This window comes from Myotis nattereri (genome assembly GCF_964212035.1).
Source record: "Myotis nattereri genome assembly, chromosome: 9".
NCBI classification, from domain to species: Eukaryota; Metazoa; Chordata; class Mammalia; order Chiroptera; family Vespertilionidae; genus Myotis; species Myotis nattereri.
The window spans coordinates 26731616-26759013 of NC_138084.1; the positions used below are offsets into that span (position 1 = coordinate 26731616).

Below are 27398 nucleotides of genomic sequence, written 5' to 3' on the forward strand. Positions count from 1 at the left end.
AATTCATTTTCAACTGTTTAACCTTATGTGGCACACAAAATGTACAATGGCACACCCTGAACAATCTCTTGGCATATTTCCTCTTTTTCAGTGAAAGTGTGCAATACTTCACACCACTCAAGTAGGTGAAGAAAATAAAAAGCAAAATTTACAAATCAAGTATTATAATGTAAGGGTAGTCTTACTCCTTTGACAACTCCTTTATGAGTTTAGTAATATTTTCTTTGCAGCATGAATAAAAACTTCTTTTGTCAGCTTGCATGATCATAAGTATAGAGAGAAATGGAGAAACCCATTGTTATCATAAATAATAATGATAATAATAGATAGCAGGAGGAAAGTTTTGAAGGTGATGGATATGTTTATGGCATAGATTATGGTGCTGGTTTCACAGATGTATAGTTATCCCCAAACTCATCGCGTTGTATATATTAAATACATACAGCTTTTTGTAGGTCAATCATATATAAATACAGGTGTGTTTTTTTTAAAAAAAAAAAAAAGCAACACAGAATCTCAATTTTAAAATATTTGGGGGGGGGGGAAGAAAATGTCACATTCTTCATATATGCTTTACCTTGAAACTGAACAGACCATCATGATTCCTTTTTAATAACCAAGACTTTAATTTGCTTTATATTCTATGGCAAGGGGCAATTTATGTCAGATGTAGAGCTGGAGGAAAGGTGATTTTTAAAGGGATTTTGTCATTGGGTATTATGTCTTCTCCTTTGATGATTTGATCATAGTTAAAATGTTCAGTTCAGCAGGTCTCCTACTCAAAGTGTTCAGGTAACAAAAAGTATATTTACAAAAATAAATAAGTAAATAAATAAATCCAGAAAACAGGCAAATAATAGAAACTAAACAAGAAGAAAATGACAATTCTCCAACTAACTCTGTAGATAGTGCAACTCCTCTTTACTTCTATATCTCAACTTTCAGATTCATGATGCTTATTTGATTCATATAGTTACAATATTAAAGCAACAATATGTAATCTGCATTTTAGAATATTCTGACAGTATAATCAAAACAAACAACTAAACAAAAAATTGTTTGCTCCATCTGCTAATTAAGAACTCCAGATGACCCATGTTTCTCTTTCCTAGCATTTCAATGGCAGCAAGTCACTTATTGAGATCTTATTGATTCATCTGAAATCAGCTCTAAAAGTATACCCAGATCTGGATGAGAAAACATCTAATTTATTCTTAATTTTAATTTTTCACTAAGACTTCTTAAAGATTTAAATCTTCATTTCTAATTTTTAGGGCTGTCTGAAACCCTGCTTAATGGTTTGCAAGATACAAAAGAAGACATGACATAAAGTCAGCTTAACTAATAAAGTCCCTCCCTCTGTCTATTCAACCATAATTATGATTTCTACAGTTGCTTATTTATTTTTTGCTAGAAGACAAAGATTCTAAAGATATCTCTATGTAAGAATAATTATATTCTACATATTCCCCTAATAAAAATATGGAGAATAATTTTACAACTATTCCCCTACTCAGAATTAGAAACTAAAAGAGCTAAGAGATGAGATATTGAGTGGAGAAAATGAGAAAAAAAAAATGAACGAAAGAGGAGGCTAAACATTAGTAAAGAGTAAAGAGGAAGAGAAGCGTGAAGGATTAAGGAACAAAAATAATGGGATAGACTTTCCAATAAGGTAAAAGTAATTGTCATATACAGTTTATATGAGTAGCTTTATTTTTTTAAAATATATTTTATTGATTTTTTACAGAGAGGAAGGGAGAGGGATAGAGAGTTAGAAACATCGATGAGAGAGAAACATCAGCCTCCTCCTGCACACTCCCCACTGGGATTGTGCCCGCAACCAAGGTACATGCCCTTGACCGGGATCGAACCTGGGACCCATGAGTCCGCAGGCCGATGCTCTATCCACTGAGCCAAACCGGCTAGGGCCATATGAGTGGTTTTAACAACAAGATCACAATGGTAAGAACATTGGTGGCATGCTTTTAGTTTGAATGACTGCTCTTGAGATGTTGGTACATATTTGAATAAATAGCTTCTCAACAGGATCAACATCAGCAATAAAAAGCCATTAAGCTTCTTACATGCTTGGATGCTGAGATGGTTCATGTCTTGACATAGTAGCAGTATTCTGACCTACCTGGCTGCAATCCGGCCCAGCTCTAGCAAACAGAGACACACTTCTCGGGGTTGCTTGTGGAGAACTGAAAGACAGGACAGAGGTGGACACATTTACAATAGAAGGGATTATAAAGCAGCTCAATGGTGAATAGGCTTGCCACTGACCCCCTCATCTCTCCCAGTCCCAGGAAATTAGCAAGTCTTCATTCTAACATTCACAAAAAACAGCCTACCTACCTCACAGAAGACTTCACTTTACTAAAGCTTCAAGGTAGTTTTCAAAATCCTTTGTCCGACCCCCTTCCCCAAAGCCATTAGTCTCAGGAAATCTCAACTTGTGTAAATCTCACCTTAAAATTATTTTCATCAATTAATTTTAGTAAGTCAATATGTGGCTATAATTATGATATAAATAGCTGATAGATATTTTACATACAGCACACAGAAGATTATGGAACAAAGACTGGCTTTTTATTTTATTTTTATTTTTTTAAGGACTGGCCTTTTTAAAATCCTGGCTTTACCTTCACTAGTGATTTTGGCAGAAATAACGCAATGAATAAGAATAAAAATCACACATCACAGTTTGTTGTTATCCTTTAAGCCAAGATGACAAATGAGACCCTGAAACTTAATGTCCTCTTCTAATAAAATCTGATTGATAATTTAGAAACAAACACTTCCAACTGATGGATTTTGGGAATATACACGAATATATACCATCTGCCAGCTTTGTTCATAAAATGAACAAATTAGAAGACTACTATTTGAATAGATATTTTTATTCTAATATAACCTGATTCCTTAATACATCTTTATCAATTGCTTGGACACAGTCAGTAATGCTGACAAATCATACTTGCATTTGTTGGGCCTGCCAGAGGAGTACCTACTGCTTATATTATTCTCTATTCAAAACATAATTAGAGAATTTTTAAGTGTTATTTTATACAACCTAATAAAGACAACAGATATTGGAAAAAATATTGCATTACAATGACCTTTATATAGACACAGTTAATATCCTGATTAAAAGTATATTAGCTTATTAATACACTTTAAGAAAAATCATAATATTTCTTTAATTCTTAAACATAGAATTTTATAATTGAATATCCCATTTTTATAACTGAATATCCTATTCAATTTTATAATGGAATATTCCATTCCTTTAATTTAAACATTTAATTCTTTATTTACACAGATTAAGGTAGTGGCACTACTTGGTCCATGGACAACCGACAGGATTTGTTCAGAATGTATGGTGATTAGTAAAATACTCTTACTTGGATTGCAAATATATGATTTCACTTGGATTTCAACAGAAACAAATTTTTATCTTGCTATAAAATATCACTTTTAAAGCTTTTAAAATAAATTCTAATCCCATCAGCAATGTTCATTAAAACAAAACCGATTATGGGATTTCTGAATTAAAATATTTCCAATCTTGGTAACACAAATTTTAGTTTCAGTTAAACCTTAATAAACTGTCACAAAATCCTAATTGGGGAAGCCTAAAGTTACTTTTAATTAAAAGGTCTTAAAATAAAGATACTTAACACCTCCAGTGTCAAATGCACCATTAACTGTCTCTGGCTAGAATGACACAAACTTCACAACTTTTGCTAGATTAAAGCAACTTCAGAGCAATGTAACTCGTGGCATGTCATATCACATAGGCATCCCATAACAACCATCACAAAACAGAAGCAAACAAATGGAGATCAATCTTCCTTTGTAGATAATCAATTTATTTTTATTTGAACTTTTTTTGGAAATTCTGTCCATACTACCAAACGACAAACAGGAGTTTTGAGTGGGGAAAAAAAGAATACATGAAAACTGATGAGAAGGATTTTAAAGTCCTAATACCCTCATCTTCACTGAAGGAACGCTGTGTGAAGCAAGTGGGTAGAGCATGATGAGCTTGAGATATAATCTCTCGCATTTCTTGATGACAACAATGTCAGAAAAGGAAAAAATTCGGTGAACTGACCATATTATGTCAATGTGCAGTCAATAACCAACTATAAAAATTAATACCTGTCCAACTATAATGATTCCTTAGCCAATTTGTTGTACATATTCTGAGGGCTATAGAAGAATTGTATGTAAACAAATAAATTTGATGGAAAATAATCATTCTGAAGAAAAACAATAATGTGGGTAATATATGAAAAACAATGTGATATGTAGGACTGCATCACTAGTGTGTATTTCTTTGCTTCCTCAGCAGAACTATCAATTTAAAACACTTTTTGTATGCCGAAACTCAAACGTCAACTCTACATGGAGGCATTAGAGCCATAATTTGGCAAACTGAAAAGAAATAGCGTGATTCTTCACTTATACCCTTAACAGAACCAGCCTATATACTTTAGAGAAACAAACATTTTCCTCAGCATCACTTCTTAGGAAAATGCTAATAGAAATATAACATGTTACTTCCCAGTAATTTTGGAGATATTATCCTGTATAAAGCAATACAATTCCTTCAAAATGCACCTAAAATATTGTCTCACATGTTAATGACTCCTTACATAGTAGGCATATCAAGCCGGGCCCATAATAGTCAAAATATATCAATATTTGATAGTAAGCAATAAATAAGATAAATCTGTAGAGGTGCATTAATTAGCACAGTGCCTAGATCAGAGTAACTACACAGTAAATATAATATCTCATAATATCTAAGGGGATGTAAATTATGTGGTGATGATAGTGATTATGACAATGAATTAACTGATAAAGATTAAAATCTTACCTAGCATTTTTAGAAAAGGCAAGATATAAATTATGTAAATATTTCATTATAAAAACAAACTCTCTTACCTTACTGCTATGAAATTTAAATTTAATAATTCAAGTACTATCTACAGTATACCTAAGTTCATAGATGGAGAGAGTGCAGTAGCTGTGAGAGAGTGTGAGCTTTAACACGCACTAGTTGTGTTATTTGAGGAGGTCATTCGATGAAATCTGTTTTCTGAGGGCAAGAATATTGTGTACCACATAATATTTTTGTGACTATTACACAGAATAATATTTATTGTTAATCTTAACACAGTGTGTGGCACATGAGGGAAGATGTGTTGAAGGTTCATTTTATTCTCATTGTTATAAATCGTTTACTCGAAGATGATCATCATTTGGCTTTAGTCAAAATTAATTGACTTTTTTTTCTTAAAGCATTTTTTGTGCACTTAATCATGTCCACACTAGTCCAGGCAATGTGTTAGTTACTATACTAAGCAATGGAAGGAACTGTAATAAAAAACACACACACATATTTCTATTGATAGATTTGTATAATTTAGAGTGGTCCTATTATATTTGAATATCTTATCATTTATATTATACCAGAGACAGTAAATTCTAAATTTAATCAAATTTCAAGTTAAATACAGCAATTTAGCCAGTGTATACAGCTAGATATAAAGTAGATCTCATGAAGCTATTATGATTTTGTGCTAAGTATAACGTTTAAGTAACAATTACATTAGGACATGTCATTTTATGAGATACAAAACATCTTACTATTAATTTTGATCAGTCTGTGGGACTAAAATACGTTAAATGACTCTATTTTCAATAAGTTATTATAATTGATTATGAATTGTATATTTTAGGAGATTAAATAGCTAAATGCATGTCTTTGTCAGGTAGATTAGAAAGGCAACTTTTACTGACTGTGAACTAAAGCCTTCGTATTGAGTCATATGTCCTATTCATTTTAAACACATTTCCTGAGTAATCTTTTCAAAAATACAAAAAACCTTCCACTTTCACTGAAATTTCCAGTAGGAAACATTTTTTTCACTTTATCACTGTAACGTTAACATGGTTTTTCACATTGAGTTACAGGTGTTAGAGGGGATCATTACTGCTTTCTTTTCTCTGAACAAATTCTCTTTACAACAAATAAAAAGCTCTCCAGTCAATGGTGATTATTTTGCAAAAGGTTTTTTTTTTTTTTTTAATCACTGGAGGCTTCTTTTTAAATAATCAAAAGCCATTTCAAAGAAAGGTATAATGCAGAACACCTCTGGGAAAAGTAACACAGATCCCTATTCAAAAATATGTGGCGAGAGACTCAATCTTATAACCTAGATTCTATAAAAATCTCATGGGCATCAAATGTCAGATAGAATGCTGCGAGCTCCAGGAATAGGAAATGAGGCCTTCCACTAAAACCAAGGGTAGAGCTTCAATGTCACAGCAACCCAAGAATAAAATGCATCGGGCCATTAATGTATAGTTTAGCTAAATATATTAAGTTTTAACAGATGAACAAAGAAATGAAAAATTGTCTTGTCTGTTAGTTTCCATACATTAGAGGCTATAACATTCAGGTTGATCTTGAAGGAAACTGGCTTTAATATTTACATTTAGGAAGAAAACATTATATATATATATATATATATATATATATATATATATATATATATATATGTTGAAAGTAGATTTATAGTTGTGAGCACGTGAAACACAAGAATTGATTTTTGTATTATTTTTTATTCTTGTATTATCTATTTCCCATACCAACAACTGTAAACCTACTACTGCCCACCCCTGTATTTTGTTAAAACCATTCGAAAGTGTTTTGATATATGATATACGCTCTAAAAATATTTAGGATAACAGTGGTGATGATGAGGTGGTGAAGATGAATAAAGGAGGAAATAAGTCATGCATTCAGTTACCCTTTAATGGGTATTATGGGCATTTTTCTCCTGCCAGGATCTATAAGGTACAAAAGATGCCACCCCACAAAGTGAAGGGATAGTAACAAATTGCTCTCAGCCAGCATGTGACGCCCAGTTAGATGACACAGAAATCTTTGAGTTTAAAGGTTGGAGGCAATTAGGCAAGGCACAGCAGTTTAGGTGCCAAAAAAACTGACCCGAGGGAGGCTAATGAGCAAAAGAAAAGGCCATGGAGAAAGAGCCCTGCAAGCTCATTAACGCTGAGTGAGTGTGTATCCAAATTTCTCAGAATCATCGTTCACAATGAAAGCAGAACATCACATTCATATAATTACATACAGTGTTTGAGTTCATTCAAAAATCTCATCAGCAATGGGAGATGTATAGAAGAAAATATAGTCAATTGCCTTTGCCATTAAATCGACATTGTCTGGCGCAAGTAGCACTCTTTTTTTCTCCAGCACCCAGACCCTATGTTAATTTAATGGATCTGGTCGCTACCATTCAGAATAGCAGTAAGAGGCGAGAATCTTTTCTAACTTTGTGTATATTTTATTTTCCCTTTTATTTGAAAAAAACACACACATGAACTTCTAAAATTAACTCAAAGCATAACTTTCTGTAACATAGGACATGGCCATTGGAGGTAATGGCACTGAGTTAAAATCCCAGCTGGGCCATTGAGAAGCTGTGTAACACTGGGTAAGTTATTCAATTCTCGAGGTCCCAGCATTCTCATTTATAACATGATGGTTTTGGGGAGAGTAGAAATGGTAGCACATGTATACTATTTAGCTCTCATTATTGAGCATGTAGCTTTCATTATTAAATATTGTAGAGTAAAATTTTTAACCTGGAAAAATTAGAAAGCTGTTTACTTTTCTAACTTGACCCTGACTCCATCAAGCCCTGATACACCTACAATTCCAAGGACACATTTAGTTCCCTCAATCAGCTTCCATACTGTTCTTGCTTATGTTTTATCTGGCAGAAGGAAAATGGCTAAATTTGGAAAGAATTTTTCAGTTCAAAAGTAAAAAGTGAATTAGAATTATAAGAACAGGTGTAAAAAAAAGTCTAAAATACATTGTTCTTAGGAAAGAAATAAGGTGAATATAAATAGCCCAGAGCTGCATGGAATTGTTATCCCACATTAAGACTAATAGAAATAATGTAGCTTTTTCTACAGAAATACTCTTGTAATCCTCAATATAGACAACAAAAGATGATTCATCAAGCACTGGAAGGCAGGCATAGGTTCTTTTGCTGATGCAGCAGGTGACATTAAGTATAAAATGGGAAACAGTGTTTAAAATCCATACACAATCCTTTTTACTTTGGCACAGCAACATCACAGGAATATTGCAAACAGATCAGTGCTTGACCCATGTTCAAAAGGACAAAGGACTTTGTAAACCTGAACACCAAAGTCATGCATCAAAAGAAGACAGTGCCACACAGCAAACATGAACACAGCAAATAAAAATAAAAATGAAAAGCAAGTCACACACATTGGCATGCTAGCACAGCAGATAGCAAACCCTTTTCTCGCTGAGTTGATCTTTCTCAGAGAAATAGATGAAGAATAGTCACTGGCCTCCAAATCCTATAATCATCCAATAATATAATGATATTGACACAATTACAGAAAGCAAAAAACTGTGCATTTTAAAAGAATTTCCTCCCATCCTTTTCTCCCCCCATCTCCCAGGTTACTGGAATGCATACAAATAACACAAAATAAACAGGTCTCAGGGAAAAATTAAACTAACATGACATTTCTAATTTGTGTGCTAAGAGAAATTATAAAAAATAAATCTCCCATATAAGAACTTGAATAATTTAACTAGTTTCTTGCTTACAATATCTTTAAAAAATCACATATGAACATCAATTTTAGGACTTAAAACACAACTTTTAAAAAAGTATTTATTTTTTTATATTTTTATTGTTGACAGTATTATAGATGTCTCCCATTCCCTCCTTTACCCCCCAAAACACAACTTTTTAAGACTGAAAATAAATCATACATTCTTGGGTCTTAATTTAAATAATAAAAATGAGCCACATCAAAATATTCATCATTATTTTAGAAATGGTAGTTCAAGTACTTAACCTTTGAAAAATTATTACACTTACTGTTAGGAATAATAATTATTAATACAGTTTAAGAACTTTTACATCTCTTCCAAACTGAAAACAGAAAATGCTTTTATAACTAGAGCCTTCTAAATGTTTTTTCCCTTTACTCTACATTAAAGTTCATTTCTTTCAAAATAATTATTGGGGAAGTATTTTATTTTTAGACCAATAGACTACATACTTTTTTAAATTTAAAATAAAAAACATTTCAAGTTGATCTTTTTTAGCTTAAAGCACATCCTAAATATTTTTAAGGAATCCAATGGAACCAATTTATTAATAAATCAGACACATGAAAAATAAAATCTCCAGTCACTTTTATGTCACCATGGTTTGAACAATTAGGGTTGTCAATGAGCATATTATGTAAAATCTCAAGACTAAAGTATGCTCCACAGAACACACAAAGATTTATGTCATCTGTTCCCATAGCAGTATAAAATTCTATAATCACTTGAAATCTCAATGATACAAAACATACCTTATAACACACTGATGTATAAATTTTATGTCCATAAACACTTCTCTATGCAAATTGGTTCACATTGTATCTTAACAAAGAAATTGTTTATGTTTCAGATTATATGCCATATCGTTTTACTGCCTAGTTAATAGATAATTGAAGAATAAAATGATATCATTTATAACCCAACTACTGTTTATCTTTCTTTCAAATTCTAAATATATTTTCTTGTTATTTACTAGATATACATGTGTGACTTCATGTTTCAGAGTATGTCATGAGTTACCCATATACTTAAAGTCTCAAAAATGTTATCTTTTGTTGGTATCTCTGGATGACTGTAATTTGTTTAAGCTATCACTATATGTCATAGATTTAATTCATTTTCATATTTTTTTACTATTACAAAAATGTTTCAGTGGACATTCTGATGCCTTTCTCCACTTATTTCCATTGGATAAACTTTTAGAAGTAGAACAACCTGATAAGAGGACATGAACACTTCTTAGGTCTCTGATGGATAATGTCAAATTGCCCTCCAAAGCAGACATATCAATTTCCAATTTTCTCCAGTACTCTATAGAATATCCTATTTTCCTATATTTTCAGCATTAAACATACAATTTTCCTAATCTGTGCTAATTTTCATAGTTTTAATCGCATTTACTTCATTGCTAATGTGTCAAACATTTCATACATTTATTGGATTTTTATAAATCTTTTATGAATAGGCTTTTCAAGACCTGTGTCCATCTTTCTATTGGCTTGTTTTGGAAATACTTCAGTACAGTCATGAACTTATGATCTAAGAAGTGACATTTCACAGAGGAAAAGTTATCGAGAATGTCATAGAAAATAAATTGCAGATTATACTCTGTATGTGATTGTATCATGTGGCACAGAAATATATCTGCCAAGAATCCAAAAGACAAGAAGCATGAGAGGAGCACATGGAATAAGTTGCTATCCATACTCCCCCGTCCACCCCTGGCATACCTTCCCCACCCACTGAGATTTCTTGTCATTAGCTGTTGTGGAAATAGAACAGATTGAGTGAGCTGTGAATCAAGATCCTCTCACAAAATAATTGTACAAAAAGCACTGCAACAGAGGGTAGCATATCAGTTGCCATGAAGATAAGAATGCTTTATGCAGGCAAAGGCCTTTGAACAGCTGAAGACAGAAGCCTCTTGATACACACTCAATACAGTGATCTACTTTATCATTCATTCAAACAGATTTTCCCCTTCATCAGGGCATCTTTTCATTTTATTTGCTATTCAAAACACTGTGACACAAAGGATGCTCTTCATCTTGTGTGCTACTGAAATGAAATCTTGAGGTAGAAAAAAGGAAAAAAATCCTTGCCCTAAATTCCCTTTCAAAAGTGAAGTGTGAAAAGACATCAAGCAGAGTACACAGTGTTATTGTTGCAGGAAAGTCAATTCTGCAAGTACAGAGTCCAAGGCCATCAGCAGAGGCCCGATCACTTCCTCACCTACAGTGATAATAAAAATCCAAGGAGAAAGGGTTCCACTTGGGGAAATGGAATTTCTCATTGCCCTTCCTCTTGATTATCTTTAACATCTATGGGCACAGCTGTTTCCTTTCTCTGAGTAATCCGAAAGTCAATGCTGTATTATTGGCTCCCTTCTTTTAGCTCCCCAGGCCTATTATATATCACCTCATGTCCTATTCTGAGCAGCAGAAAGTTCAAATTTATCTTTTCAAACTAGAATACCTATTTGCTTTAATTTGCTACTTAAACAATTAAAAATTATTTTTAAATTTTACAGCTTGAAAACTTGGTCTTATTAAATTTCCATGGATATATTAATGCATTTTAATTGCAAGGTAACTTAGTTTTAAGTTAAAATATAGAAGGTAATAAAAATCAAAGATATTTTAGCAAAATACTTGACAGTTATTATATTTAAATTCTCATGGACTTTCTTCTTATACGGTTTTTTGTTGTTGTTTTTTTTCCAAACAGGGTGAAGAACTAGACCATCTCAAAATTCTTCTTTACTTGATTGTATATGCTGCAGAATACTTATTTATATACTACAACCATTATTACATATGTTTCTTTAGACTTGACTATTTCAAGATAAAATATATTAGTCATTATCTGAATGGGGTTTTAAAAAGCCATCAAGGTAAATAATATGCATTCAATTCTCATTAGGAACTTGGCACCAGTGATATACGTACTACAGAGAAAATTTATTACTAGATTGACTCTTCTTCAATTCCAACTAATGTTTTATTAGTTTAACTAACAAAAAAGTTTTATTAGTTTAACTAATTCGTGGACAATGAAAAAGATGAGACAAGATCACATTTACATTCATAGTTACTAATCCACTTGACCTATAGTTGCCACTGAAAAAGGCTTCTTTAATGAAAATCTGTACAATAAATTAATAATAAAGCAGTTTCCCTCTGTGTCAGTTGTTGGTAATGTAGAGGCACTCCAGAATTTTAAATCATGATGTTATTTGTCCACACTTGATTATATAGCTGTATAAAGGGTTGGGCAAAAGTAGGTTTACAGTTGTGAGTACATGAAACTGAGTTTATTCTTGTATTACTGTTTATTCATTACGGCATTATTTTCCATACAAACCACTGTAGACTTACTTTTGCCCCACACTAGATCTTTCAAGAATATTTTTTCACAAATAATTCTTCCACACTCCTTTCTTGGAATCCTCCACTCACAGTTTCCCTATTAACCTAAAAGTTAAAATATATCTGTAAAATAAATATTGGACTGAAGAAGAGGTATATACGTACACACACATCTCCCACCAAATTTGTTTTACTTTCAGGTGAGGAAATGGTAAGAACAGTCAAAGCCCATTCACATAATGAACATTCAAGGAGCACATGTAGTATGCTATTGTGCAATTACTCTGTTTTTTCTTTCAAGTATAAAATGTTCTCCTAGTCTAAATTAACGTGTTTTTCTTCTCTGCTGAGATAATTCTTAGAAATTTGATGATAATCTTTTCTATATCACATCAATTCCTCTTAGTACAAATACAAATTTCTTTGAGGACAAAAAACGAAGATTGTAGCTGTTGCCATCAATTTCCTAGGTTCAACAGGAGAATATTGCTTTGTGAGCCCTGGGGGCTAGGATAGTCTGACTGTTTGGAAGGCAATTTGTATACTTGTTCTCGCTGAAGGATGCTCAGCTTACTTTGATGTTAATATTTGGTATTATGTGATTTTTGTGAATTGATTTTTTAAAGCTTCAGGCAAAAGAACGAAAGCTTTTTCCCTTCTACATGTCTCCTTTCTTCACTCAGTTCTATTTCATGAGTAATGCTGAAACACCAAAAACTGTATGTTTTGTCCAGAGGAAATTCAAAAGCTCATTCTATGGCCTGGAAGTGGATTTGGCAAAATTCAATCATAAAACAAAACAAGACCAAAAAACCCCACAATAATCTGGGTAGATCTGGGCACTAAGATATCGGTCTTTTATTTCATCATCTTTAATCCAATCTCCTACTTGCTTGGCTGATTTTTAACTCACCAAATTAAATAAATAAATGAACAAACTCCAGTTTCACAAAGAGAACTTACGGGAAATGATGTTTTCGTACCTTTAGAGAAGCAAAAAGACAATGGTGCTCCCATGGCTAGGACATACATAGCTACTTCCTTTCTAGTGCAGGTTAGAACCTGGTGGGAAAATTGAACCCTGCCTTTTTCAAATATCCCCCAATTTTGCATTGTATTTACTTGATCTTATTTTTACAGTAATTGTGCTATTTATGTTCCTATCCTTTATGCCCAAGAGAATAAATAGTAAGAGGACATGCATTTTACTACCTTCAAAAGCTCATTTACACCAAACTACGAATTTCTTAAAGTTCATCTGTGAAATGACATCTCACAAAAAAGTTAGTTTTGGTAGTTATACTGACAAATACAATACTTTTAATCAGTTAAAGTTCTGAAGAAAATACATACCCAAACCTTCCGATTCAAATAGACATGTTTCATCTACCCCTAAATCTCGGCACCAGGATAAGAAATTTGCTGTATTGTCTCTGGCGAAAAAGGAGCCTGAGGGTGCACTGGCTTTGCATGGAATCTTCTTCATGGGCAGATTCTGAAAAACAAAGAAATCTCACTCTGAAGGAATTCTGGAAAAGTCATCACAGTGACACATTAAATATACATTTATGTTTTCAACAAAATGCTTTGGGATGACCTCATGTCAATAAATAGGTTAGTAAAGAACTAGAGAAAGGAAGTGAAATGCATATGGAACTTTAGCTGCCATTAAGAGACTATAAAAGTCTGTGCCTGTACACAGGCTTTTTAGTAACTAATGGTAAATATACCTAAGTCCCTACCCTGGCTCAAATGACCTCTTTCCTTTCTCTTATATTATTTTTGGCCTTCTCTTCTATCAGTATGTCTCACAAAGTATTTATAAATGTATTTCTCATTTGTGAAAGAAGAATGAAATACAAATATAGTATATGAATATATATAACACATACCTGCATTCTTAGGTACATAGGTACACACATTAGAAAAATTACACAAGAACTATACAGTTAAAAAGAGAGCAGTGGAATTATTTAACACACAAGCCTTCATCACCCTCATCATAAAAATTAATATGAAAAATCTTTTTTAACAATAACACTCGAACATCTTTCTTCTAGACTGTTTCCTTTTAAACTATAGGGTATTGTTATATCATTCTGGTTGGATTTCTGCTACCTGATCTTGAAACATATTATTAACATTCCACACCATTTTTCTTCCTGGATAAAAAAAAATGCTTAAAATAAGGGAGGTGTGAACCTCTACAAACTTTTCTATTAACAGTTTCTCATAATTTTAAACAGGAAATCTCTCTTGGTACCATACCAAGTGTTATAAAGTGTTGTGTAGGGTTTTTTCTTAAATAGACTATAACCAGTTTCCATGGCATAGCATGAAGTCATACAGTGAGACTCTAAGGAAAAGACAGAACTATGAATTTGTATGATCTGGGCTATATAAACTTTAGCTCAAAGAGAAAAAGATCAAGGGAGAAGCACTTTGTGATTTATATTCATAGACAGGATGTTTCCTCTATGCACTGTCAACCAGCAAATATAACCAAAATGTGCTTGATTGTTGAGTCCATATACAAGGATAGATTTAAAAAATATAACAATGGCCCATGGGTGGACTGGTGAAGTCCTGCTAACATCAAACTACTACTAGACTTCTTTGTGAGCAAGGATTTTTATGGCTAGACAACTAGAACACTCAGTTACTATATCAGTTAAAGGCTGTGTCACTACATCTCTTTGTTGATGACTGAATTTGACTTAGGGTAGACATAATTAAAATTTTTGCATGAATATATACATATATATAGATTAGGTACTATAGATATGTATATAAATGAAAAATGAGATTACTATGTAGCAATACCCCTTTAACCACTTTGGTTAAGTAATAGTTTTCAGAGAAATACTTTCCTATATGAATAGTAAAAACAAATAGATATAGACAGCATAATATATTCTTTATAAGATATTCACAAACACCAATTGGTCAGTACTTATTAAAATTAAAATACATATATTCTAAAATCTAACAATTCACTTTTATGAATATAGCCTATTGACATAATAGCATTACTACTTAAAGATATATGTATGTATGTTGCAACAGTGACCGAACAAAAAATAACTTGAAATAAGAATATGTCAAGAGAGGGCTGGTGGAATAAAATATAATATAAAAACGCAATTGAACTCTATGTATCATTAAAAAGACCAAGATAAACATACATGTATTGAACCATAAGATGTTCATTATATACTCTTAAGCAAAAACAACAATTTGCAAAAACACACACACACACACACACACACACACATATATATATAATTTCATCATTATTATTATTATATACACTGGCATATGTATGTGCATATATATGTGTATACATGTATATCTATGATGCAAATGGACATATAAAAAGTTAAGTTGCATATAAATATGTTGTATTATAAGTGCGAATACTGTATTTCCTTATATAATGTTAACTTAGGAAAAACTCAAGGAGGACATGCATCCAAACAATAGAAATTATATTTGAGGAAAGTGATTGATGCATAGAGGATCATTTACTTCTTATTTACATAATTTCAAAATACGTTATAGGATTTTGAGTGATTTTTTCAATATTTTCAGATTAAGTAGTCAAAATAAGTAACTTATGTCAGCCAAAACATTTTTAAAAATTGTATTTGCCCTAGCTAGTTTGGCTCAGTGGATAGAACAGTGACCTGCAGACTGAAGGGTCCTGGATTTGATTCCAGTCAAAGGCACATGCCTATGTTGTGGGCTCATTCCCCACTGGGGGGCGTGCAGGGGCAGCCGATCAATGATTCTCTCCCATCATTGGTGTTTCTATCTCACTCTCCCTCTCTTTTCCTCTCTGAAATCAATAGAAACATATTAAAATTGTACTTGCTGAAACAAAATTTCCAAGAGGTGACTATAAACCTTTCATAAGGTGAATACTGGTAAGGCGAAGATCATCTTTTAAGAACATAAATAAATCCAAACCCTGAGCCACTTTAAAATCTACCATCTCTTTCCCTTGGGTGGGGAAAAAATAACTTGTGAAACCATTTCAAAGGGATAAATGAATTTGAATACAGGACCTATAACCCAGGAACTGTAAAATATTTGACATAGCTAAAGGCATGCTAAAGAACATGAGGAGCATGATTTGTATGGCATAAAGGCATACAATATCCATAGTGCGTGAAGGAAGCTAGAGATTGATTTGATACTTAACCCACCAAGGAACACATTTTCAGAGAATACCCACCAGCAACAAGCCCCCAAATTTTTCAGCCTACTCTTTAAGAACTTACAAGGACAAGCACCGAGCATATAAATAAAAATAGCATTTTTTTTCCTACCTATAAGCCTATGGTCCTTGCAAAGTCATCTACATATCATATACCAGAACCTAAGCATTTGTTTAAAATTCATTCATATTGAAAGACATGAAAGTTATTTTAGGACAGATAAAATTAAAGCTAGCTACTGATACTTCATAACTTGGGAATTTTCAGTGTAAAGAAATTCATCAGTAATACTGATTTAACAACCTGGCCTTTATGTGATTTATGGAGTATTTGTTTCTGTTATGGAGCTGTTCAAGTCATTGCTTCCACGTCAGCTGAAGACTAGAAACTGTAAACAGTGTGAAAGGAAGCTTCCAATCTTCACCCAGATGAAATATTTTATTGCTATATATTGTTTAAAGTCATCTTCATTAGTCCAAATGACTAGTGAACCCTTATATACAGTACAGTACCATCACACACACTAGGAGAAAGGATCTTTACTCATTGGCTGACAGCAGTAGTACATAGCTTGTAAGATCCAAATTTCTTCCTGACTGCATGTCAACCAAAAAGCAAAGGGTCAAGGGTCTTCCCAGGGTTGACGTGCCATTTATAATTAAGAGTCTAAGGGAGGAAGTCTAATTTCATTTGAATTAAAGATCAAATGATTCAATAATACCAGCACTCAATACTTTTGTGACTTAAAAATATTTTGACACATTTTACACAAAAATTGTTATAAAGTTCTGAAAAACTTAGCAATTATATATCTTCCATCTCTATGATTTTTTAATTTGTTAATTTTTCTAGGTTCTCATGAAAATTCTGGGAAAAAGCCAGCTCTGCCTGAATCTCTTCTTTAATATCAGTAAATAAAAGAAAAACAGAAATATTAAATAAAATCAACTTTCCCATTTCCAAGGAAATCTTAAAGAATAGGTTTAGAATAGAGAATGGCCCTGAGTAGTTAAGGAAGTACTAGAGGCCCGGTGCACAAAAATGTGTGCACTCGATGGGGGGGGGGGGGGTCCCTCAGCTCAGCCTGTGCCCTCTCGCAGTCTGGGACCCCTTGGGGGATGTCCACTTGCCAGCGGGGAGCAGGCCTAAACTGCAGTCAGACATCCTTAGCGCTGCTGAGGTGGGAAAAGCTCCCATCACCACTGCTGTGCTGGCAGCCATCAGTCTGGCTTGTGGCTGAGCAGAGCGCCCCCTGTGGGAGTGCACTGACCACCAGGGGCAGCTCCTGCATTGAGCACCTGCCCCCTGATGATCAGTGTATGTCATAGTGACCAGTCATTCCCAGTTACTCTGTTATTAGGGTCAATTTGCATATTACCCTTTTATTATATAGGATAGAGACCTGGTGCACGGGTGGGGGCCAGCTGGTTTGTCCTGAAGGGTGTCCTGGATCAGGGTGGGGGTCCCGCTGGGGTGCCTGGCCAGCCTGGGTGAGGGACTGATAACCGTTTTCAGGCTGGCCACACCCCCTGGTGACCCAAGCTCCCAGCCTCTCCTTTTTTTATTTATTTTTTTATTTTTTATTTTTCAGGGCCTCCTTGAGTGGAGGCCAGGGCAGGCTGGAAGCAGGTATCTGAGATTTATTTATCTTCTATAATTGAAACTTTGTAGCCTTGAGTGGAGCCCAGGGCCGGCCAGGGCAGGCAGGAAGCTTGGCTTCCTCCATCGCCCAAGCCTCCTGCTCACTCCAGCTCCGTGGCCGCCGCCATCTTAGTTGGGTTAATTTGCATTATTTGCTCCTGATTGGCTGGTGGGAGTGGCTTGTGGGTGTAGCAGAGTGGCGGAGTAATGGTTAATTTGCATGTTTCTCTTTTATTAGTGTAGATATACTTGAATAGCTGAAAATAGATCACAGATAGGGAGAAATTCTTCAGATCTACAGAAGCTCTACACATAGCTCATTTGATATATCTTCCCTTTACCACTCAACTCTCCAAAGAACTCCTTTAAATTATATAATGTCCTTAATTATTTACTCATATTAGCTTTTCCACGCAATGCTGTTATATATTACTAGAGACCTAGTGCATGCATTTGTGCACCAGTGGGGTCCCTCAGCCTGGCCTGTGCCCTCTCACAATCCGGGACCCCTTGAGGGATGTCAGAGAGCCAGTTTCAGCCCAATCCCAGCAGGCCAGGCCGAGGGACCCCACCAGTGCACGGATCCGTGCACCGGGCCTCTAGTATGCATATAAGATCTTTGCTAATCTCTTCCCACCTTCCTCCCTTTCCCCTTCCCTCTGAGATTCATCAATCTGTTCCATATTTCTATGCCTGTGCAATGTGCGTCTGCCCCCTAGTGGTCAGTATGCATCATAGCTACGGGTTGAACAGTCTAATGGTCAAATGGTCGCTTAGGCTTTTATATATATATAGATGTCCTCAAAACCTGATTGATGGATACATGAATGAACGATTAGACCGTGCTCCTCAAACTAGATCATAATCAATTTGATAACAAGAGCAAAAGACTGTATTAGAGATTTTAAATTCTCAAGGGATAAATTTCTAGGGCCTTCAAAATTCACAGTATAATTACACATAAAATGTTTCCCATAAATTAAGAAATGCATAACTGAAAATTTTAAGTAACATCTATTTTTGAAAGTTACTAAATACAGAATGATGCGTAGAGAACAACTGCCAAGCTGAACTGAAACTGGGTGGAAATTTAGGCTCACTTACTCACCAAGCAAGGGTCATGCTACTGTACTCCAGCCTTCATGGTGTGGAATTCAATATTTGTGTTAGCAAAATGAGAAATGACTACTAGTAAAGCATTGGGATCATGTGCAAGTAGTTGATAAGATGCATATTAACTTGTCTAATACCAAGAGTTTTAAGTTTATCCTTTTCTCTCAATGGAAGTAACCTGAGATATGTACTCATGACCAATAAAATACTTACAAATTTGATGATTAACATACAAGAAAATTGTTTGAATATCAAAAATGTCCTCGCTATTCCCACAGGCAACAACCAAGTTAGGTTGAAATAAAAAGAAAAAATTCAAATTTATTTCTAAAGGTTTTTAATTCAATCCATTACCATTTAGGCACTTGCTAGGGCTTTGGAATCCAATTACCTGAGTTCAAACTTAGCTATATCATCTTCTTACAATGATACTTTGGGGAAAATTATTTAATGTTTCTGTGTCTCAGTTTCCTCTTGTATTCAATGAACACAGAAAATAATGCATTTCATTGGCTATGCATATATGAATGTGAATTAAATAATATAAGTGTAGAAGTATTCAATAAAAGTTCTTTATTATCATCATTAATGCAAGTAAAATATACTAAATTGCCTATAATTTCTTTTTTTTCATATTGCAAACATTTTATTTTTTTGAATGGGTACAAGAACTCAGAGAAAGATTGCAAAAAAATTTATTTCTATCTTCACACTAAACTTGAATATCACCTTTAGAATAATTTTCCAATAGAACTTTCTATAATAATGGAAATGTTCTATATCTATTAGTATACTATCCATTATATTGATATGGTGATTGAGTACTTGAACTGTGGTGAGTGTGACTGGAAACTAATTTTTCAATTTTATTTCACTTTATTCAATTTAAATTTATAGGCACATGTGGTTTGTGGCTCTCATATTAGATAGCACATTCATCCTTAATAAGGAGAGTAAAGGCATTATTTGAAGGTTAAGAGAGTCCAATAGTTTACGAGTTGACTAGTTTCCATCTAACTAATGTCATACCCAGCCCTTTCAACTCCTCTCAAATCCAACAGTCTCCCTTCATATAGTCCTCCCAACACAACTATGTTGGTCATTTACAAGAACTTTACTTATATGCTGCAGAGTTCAACATGCATGTGTCTTAGTTATGGTGTCATGGGTATTAAAGCTTCAAAAGGGTAGTCATGACTAATTCAATTTATAAAACTTATAATAATCTATTCCTAGAGAACCAGGATCTTATTTACCATTATTCTGTCATAGTGCCAAATATTGTGTCTTACAAACAAGCAGTACTTACTGTTTTCTGAATCATATGGTGGGTGGAAGAAGAGGAAATTAACATTATGGGGACCTACCATGTTCTAGGCACACAAAACTTTCATTCATATAGATTACCCAATTTAAATCTCAAAAAAAAAAAAATGGTGCCATGAATCACCTACCATGAGTTAGGTAGGTATAGTATCTCCATTTTCCAATAGTATCTCTATTTTTTTTCATGAAAATAATGAACTCATGCAAAACTAAAATTAAATCGTGTCATCTCTTATGCCCATACACTTCTAATTGCCTTATGACAGCTCACCAATGCCTTTAACTTAATATATTTCAGCATTTATTTCCCTTTTTTGTCCAGGTAACATTAAAATAAAAAATTATATATTCTCTTTGAACTATTCAAACTAGAAAAAAATTAAGAGAATGGCAATTTACTCCTCTATATGCAGTGAGCTGAAAATTTAATACTAGTTTAAAAGAATCCATTCTTCACAAAGTTTGAGGCAAACTACTCCCCTTGATTTGCAGTTACTTCAGATATAAAACAGAACAGATATATAAAAGATGTGGAAAATGCCAAAAACTAATATATTTCCTTTTCCAAAGGGCATACAGAATGTGCTGTGCAAATACGCAGTCAATAAAGTCACATTTTCCATGATGGAATCAATGTTTCCATCCCCTTGCTATTTTTAGTTTTGCTATGTGTTTTATTGAAAGAAAATTCAATAAAATCATTTCAATGAACATTCACAGCATGAAGACATCTAACTATAACTACTAAGTGACTTTAGAAAAGATGGAAATATATTCTTCAAGATCAAAAAATTGTAAAAATTAAAAATAAGGACAATCCTTCCTGGTACCATCAATTTCTCCTGGGGGCTATGCAATAGGACCTCATGCCTCAGACAACCTGAGCTATGATTTGGTACAGTAGCCACTCATCTCACTAGGACTGAATTCAGAATGGACCTTTCCACTCCTTTTGCCTCCAACATAGTGAGGGAAACAGAATGTGCCAACCCAAAATATGCCTTTTGGGATATTGAATATTTTAAACTGGTTATTGTTAAGAAACAAAAGACTCAGGAAAAAATCTTTCGCCTTCCCCCTTACTTCCTAAAAAAAGATGAGATAGAGGACCTGCTCCAGGAAGGGAGCAATCATCATAGATAAGGACAGTTTAATATGATTGAGGTGTGATAGACAGGGAGGAACTTAGCAAGGTCCATTGGATCAAAGCCCTCTGTGTCCCATTGTTAAAAATGGCTCAGCAAACATTTATTTACCAAACATTTGCTTTTCCTTCTCCCTGTGAATTGCTTTTCTGCCCTTTGAAGTCCCAAACCACATATCCCACTTTCTCCTTAGCTCAAAGTGGCATATAAGCCTCAACTGCCCAATTTATCCTAGGGCCCCATATTTTTATAAAACCCCTGTATGTAAATATATAATAAATTTGGCTCTTTTCTCCTATTAATCTGCTTATGTCAATTGAATTATTGGACCAACCAGAAGAACTTATAAGAGGAGAAGAAAAATTATATTTCCTCCCTCACAGTAGATTTCATTTGAGAAAGAACAGGTCTTACCGCAAAATTTGGTGCAATCTCTATGCTATAATATCATAAAAACATTCACATGAATATAGGGAAAAAAGAGATTTCTCATGGCAGAATTTTGGTTTGTCCTGTAAAACGAAGGAAAGTCACTTAAATAACAAAAATGGATAATATTTTAAGTATTTTGAATTATCTGAAATTATCTCTGGCATAATATAAAATGATGTTGAAAGTGATAGTCAGACCTAATACTCAAAAGTACTCAAATTTCAAGCTTAAAAGATGAAGTGGACAATAAAAGTTAAGATGTAAATGAGTTGGAAACTTATATACACATAAAAACCTGCTTTACTCATAATTGCCAAAACTTGGAAGCAAACAAGATGTCCCTCAGTAGATCAATGGATAAACTGTGGTACTTCCAGACTATGGACTATTATTCAGCCATAAAAAGAAATGAGCTATTAAGTCATAAAAGATATGGAACCTTAAATGTGTTACTAAGTGAAAGAAGCCCACGTGAAAGGCTAAATATTGTATGATTCCAATTTTATGGCATTCTGGAAAAGGGAAAACTATAGAGACAGAAAAATGATTTAGGGGTTTGGGAGGATGAGGGGATAAATAGGTGATTCATCATGTGATTCATTCATTCATCACATGGGATTTTTAGGGCAGTGAAACTATTCTGAATGATACTATAATGGTGGGTATATGTCACTATACACTTGTCAAAACCCAGAGAATATGCGACAGGAGTGAACTTTGGAATTTGGGGGACAATGATGTGTCAGTATAAGTTCATTGATTGTAACAAATGTAGCATTCGTGTGCTTTCTGATCAATTTTGCTCTAAAAATTAAAGTCTTCAAAAAAGTAATTATGTCACTTTGCTTAAGAAGCACCAAAGGCTTCACTAAGGAGAAAATGCAGGAACTTCAACAACAAATGTATTCTTTCCACTTGTATATGCGTTGTGCCTAATTTTACATGTACATCCACATGGGAATCATTATCTAAATGCTCTGCTACTATGAAAAGCTTCTGTTCTCCTAACTAATTGTTTACATATGACTAGACAGAGACTGGCTTCTTAAAAATTCCAAAAAGTCTAGCCCTACACTTTAAAATACAGTTAAATGTTGGGACCTTCTAAAAATGTTTAGTAAAAACTTAATCTGATTCCACTCAACCGATCATTATTAAAGCACAGCTCTATGCCAGTTGTAACACTCGGCATCAGGGACTGAAATAGAAGAAAGACAAGGCCGTGATATAGTATTTCTGACGACCCTCAGTGTCTTTGAAAACAGACTTAAAAAATCATGATCTCACCCTAACCAGTTTAGGTCAGTGGACAGAGCGTTGGCCTGCGGACTGAAGGGTCCCAGGTTCAATTCCAGTCAAGGGCATGTACCTTGGCTGCGCACATCCCCAGTAGGGGATGTGCAAGAGGCAGCTGATGGATGTTTCTAACTCTCTATCCCTCTCCCTTCCTCTCTGTAAAAAATCAATAAAATATATTTTTTTAAAAATCATGATCTCATATGGTAAGAACTTCAATAGAAGTTTAAGTATTTAAATAGAAGCTTAAATTTAGTTCTTTGAGAAATTTACAAGTGTGTATTTCACTTTGGGGAGAGGTTGATTAGGAATCATTATAGGAAAGCCTTACAAAGGAGAAGCAATTTACAAAATGGAAGGATCTCAAATGCTCACCGGGCACAGTGTATTGCATTAAGGGAAACATCTGGCAGAGGCTTGAACAAGCATGTGTGCTATGGATGAATACAGAACGCATGCGGAGGAGATGAGTCCAAAAAAAGTCAGCTGGGCCGGGATCACAAAGGGCATTTTATGCCAGAGGAGGCCAGGCAGATTAAATAACAGAATGAAATGGCGAGCTCCAGGGGACTAAATGGAATGGTGGAGACTGGAAAACGGAAGAGTTCACAGCATGTCCAAGAGGGACAGCCTTATTCATTTAGTTCTACCTCACTGTTACCATAAAGAGATGCAGTGCCAATGTTGTTTGATCCTCCGGATTTCCAGAAGAATTTGGAAATCCATATATTTTAATGTGAATATTTCCCGAATTTGAATCACTGGATCCTATAGACAGATGTATGTGGTTGATCGCCTGCAATCTCAATTTTAAACTCTGAAATAACCAAATTATGTATGTGCTTTGGAAAAATAACTATGTCATTTGTTGTCAAAGATGGATTAAGGGAATAAAGAAAAAAATAGATAATTCTACAGAAGCAAAAAACAGTGATTTCTTTCTTTTTTTATCACTTCCATCTTGGAACACCTGTAAATCACAGCTAGTGTAGCAAGACTGAAAGAGGGAGGTTTGAATGGAGGAAGAAAAACTTATTCTCTAAATATGAAATATTTCTGAGAGAAAGGAATATTGGATACTAGGAGTGACAGTCCCTCTGATTCTCAACAAAATTAATAGTAGCTGCTAATAATTAATGAATTAGAGGAGCTAAAACAAATTGGGGATGGTTTTAAATATATTTTTTGAGAATGTGTCAGTTTTCTGTGTCCCTTCTACAATCAAGGAACTACCTTAAGGAAATAGACAAGAAAATTCTTTTGAAATGTATCTTGAATTTTGTCTTTCCAAGAAATATATATATATATTTTAAATATATTTTATTGATTTTTTCACAGAGAAGAAGAGAGAGGGATAGAGAGTTAGAAACATCGATGAGAGAGAAACATCGATGAGCTGCCTCTTGCACATCTCCTACTGGGGATGTGCCCGCAACCAAGGTACACGCCCTTGGCCGGAATCGAACCTGGGACCTTTCAGTCCGCAGGCCAACGCTCTATCCACTGAGCCAAACCAGTCAGGGCTCCAAGAAATATTTTATATATTCAAAGATGTAATAATTTATAAATAGTGGCAGCAAATTTTGAATTCACAGAGTCACTTAAAATATGAATCTAATATTTTAGTTTAATCTACTTTTTTGGTAACCATCTGAAAAGTATCCAACAAAGAAAAGCATTTTCAGAAGTCTAAAGGTTGTTTTATAGGTGGATTCCAGGAAACCCAATTTATTTCAGTGACTAACAGATTTCTAAACTTTTTTTTTTAAGCAAATGCTGCCCCTCCCTTTTTTACTAACTTCACTACACTGCAGCTTTTGGGCACTCTGACATTAAAGTGTCCATCAATTGACTATTGATTGACTAATAATAGGTCCCTAGACTCCCAGCAAATTTGAAAGTAAGGGATGAACTTCAGGTCTATCGTTTGTAACATGTTTTAAGGATTAACTAAGATGTTTTAGGAAGTGCTTAATACTACTTCTAGAATCTAGATGATAGCCTCTCTTCACTTAATGTTATTTCTTTCTAATACATGTCTACTTAAGTTCTATTTACAAAGAATTCCCTGATGAGACTGGAAAATAGTTACATCATCACATCTGTAATTGCTGCAATAAGCCCACATTTATGTAGGCAAATGAAGTTAAAACAGATGTTTTACATTTGTATGGTGATTTAATTACAATTTGTTTTTACCCATCTTCTAATTTTTTTCACCATGCTATGCATTGGTGTCTGTTCTCCACTCTAATCAGAGCAGACTTTTCAAAAGCCAAATTTAGTTTCCCAGTGCTTTTAGGACAAAGACAAAGCTTCTTATATTGTGGCTTCCATGGTGCTAACCGGCCGACCTACAAACATGGCCCTCACTCTCTCCCACACTAGCTCTGTTACCCGCTACGCATTCTCCCCCTTCCTCTCTTGACATGGTCCTCACACATAACTGTTCTCTCTGCCCTTCCCATACCTCTTTGCTCAATTAACTTCTAATCCCAAATGAAGGATCACTTACCCGCAAACTCCCTCCCCGCCACACACTTCCTTGTAATTGGTTAAAATGCACATTATTCAAGTGCTCCAACTGCTGTCTATGTTCTCACACGTGATTAATTGATTAGCAGCTCTCTCCCTCCAGACTGTTTAGTTGCCCAGGAATGAAACAGTGTCTGGTTTTGTTCACCATTTTATATCCAGGACCTGGTTTAATATCTATCAAATAGTATTTATGGAATATTTTTTGAATAAATACAAATCTGACTGTAGCTAAGTCATATATTACCTCCAATGAGGGGCAACAGAGTAGAGTAGTTACAAGCACAAATTTTGGAACTAAACTGCTTGGGTTAAATCCTGGATATTCATGTATTAGCTGTGTAATTTCAGGCAAGTAACTTAACTTCATCTGTGAAATGGCATAATAATAGTACCTATATCATCAGGTTACTGTGAGGGAGGTTGAGTTTATATGGGAAGTACTTGAAATTGTGCCTGGCATATAATAAAGTTTAAAAATGTTTAGGTTAGAAAACTGAAGGGAAGTTTTGTTTTTTTAATGATATAAAATTGAGCCTGGAGATTCAATGAACTCTTGAGGATTTTAATGATCACTGACACACATAGGCACAAACTCAAAAATATCCCTCATTTCATTTACATACCTTGCCATCTCAGATATCTATCATGTCATTTTATTGTTTCATCTCAGATATCTATCATGTCATTTTATTGGTTCTTTCCTTCTTTTAGTTTTGTCTTCTCATCATTATAGTTTTTCAAGCTTCAAAAATCATAGTATAGTCTTGATTCTTCTCTCACCCCTTTCTACAGTGGCCAATAAGTTGCCAATCCAACTTACTGTTGTTTTCTAATAAATATTTCTTCAATTATTATCCTGCCTTTTTCAGTATAGTTTTGATGCCTTTACTCTAAATCTTTTAATATATTATGTCTGAACAAATGCAAAAACAAAATGTTCCTCAAATCTCTCCAATTCAATATATACATCATCATCATCATATTAATCTTTCTTAATTTATTGCTCCAGCTCAAGACTACAATACATAAGCTTTACAATAGTATGGATCATTAACTTCACAAGTCCATGTGCCCAACATTCTCCACATATCCTCTCCACATTGACTACATTTGTCTATTCAATATCCCTAGAATATGTTTGTACTTTTCCAACGTCAATTTTTGGCTCATTTAGTGAGTTTATATTACTTCTTTTTTTCTCTCTCCCCACCTATTTGCACCAGGTCTAGGCGATTTAGATCCCACTCCTTCCATATAAACATCTCGAAGCACTCTAACAAACTGACTTGTTTCAGAACCCCTGTAGAACCTACTGTCTATATCACCAGATGTCAATACACAAGGATGTGTTTCAATTGGCTAAGATTTAAGTCTTTTATAGACTATGCCAACTAAGGCATATTCAAAGTTGAGCAGAAATTAAAGGAATAGTGGGACAAGGCGCCCACAGGGCTCATAACCCTTGGGTACCCATAGGGGTACATGTGCCTAGGAACGCATGATTTTTCCCTAATTCTACTCTTCCCTTGCCTGTCCATTTGCAAAATAAAGCACCCCATCCACCCGTTTCTTCACATATGAAACCCTAGACTCATATCCCTTACCCTTTCTGTAC

General features: G+C 34.3%; 1 protein-coding gene across 2 annotated transcripts in view; it reads right to left on the reverse strand.

Annotated features, from left to right (window-relative positions):
* GAS2 (growth arrest specific 2) overlaps positions 1-27398 on the reverse strand; it is a gene marked incomplete at both ends in the record, with an annotated part of 113752 nt that overhangs the window by 59652 nt on the left and 26702 nt on the right. For both annotated transcript variants that reach the window (XM_081099506.1, XM_081099505.1), the window contains 2 exons: positions 2144-2207; positions 13426-13567. In XM_081099506.1, coding sequence (XP_080955632.1) covers positions 2144-2207; positions 13426-13567 — 206 coding nt within the window. The remainder of the gene's footprint in view (positions 1-2143; positions 2208-13425; positions 13568-27398) is intronic.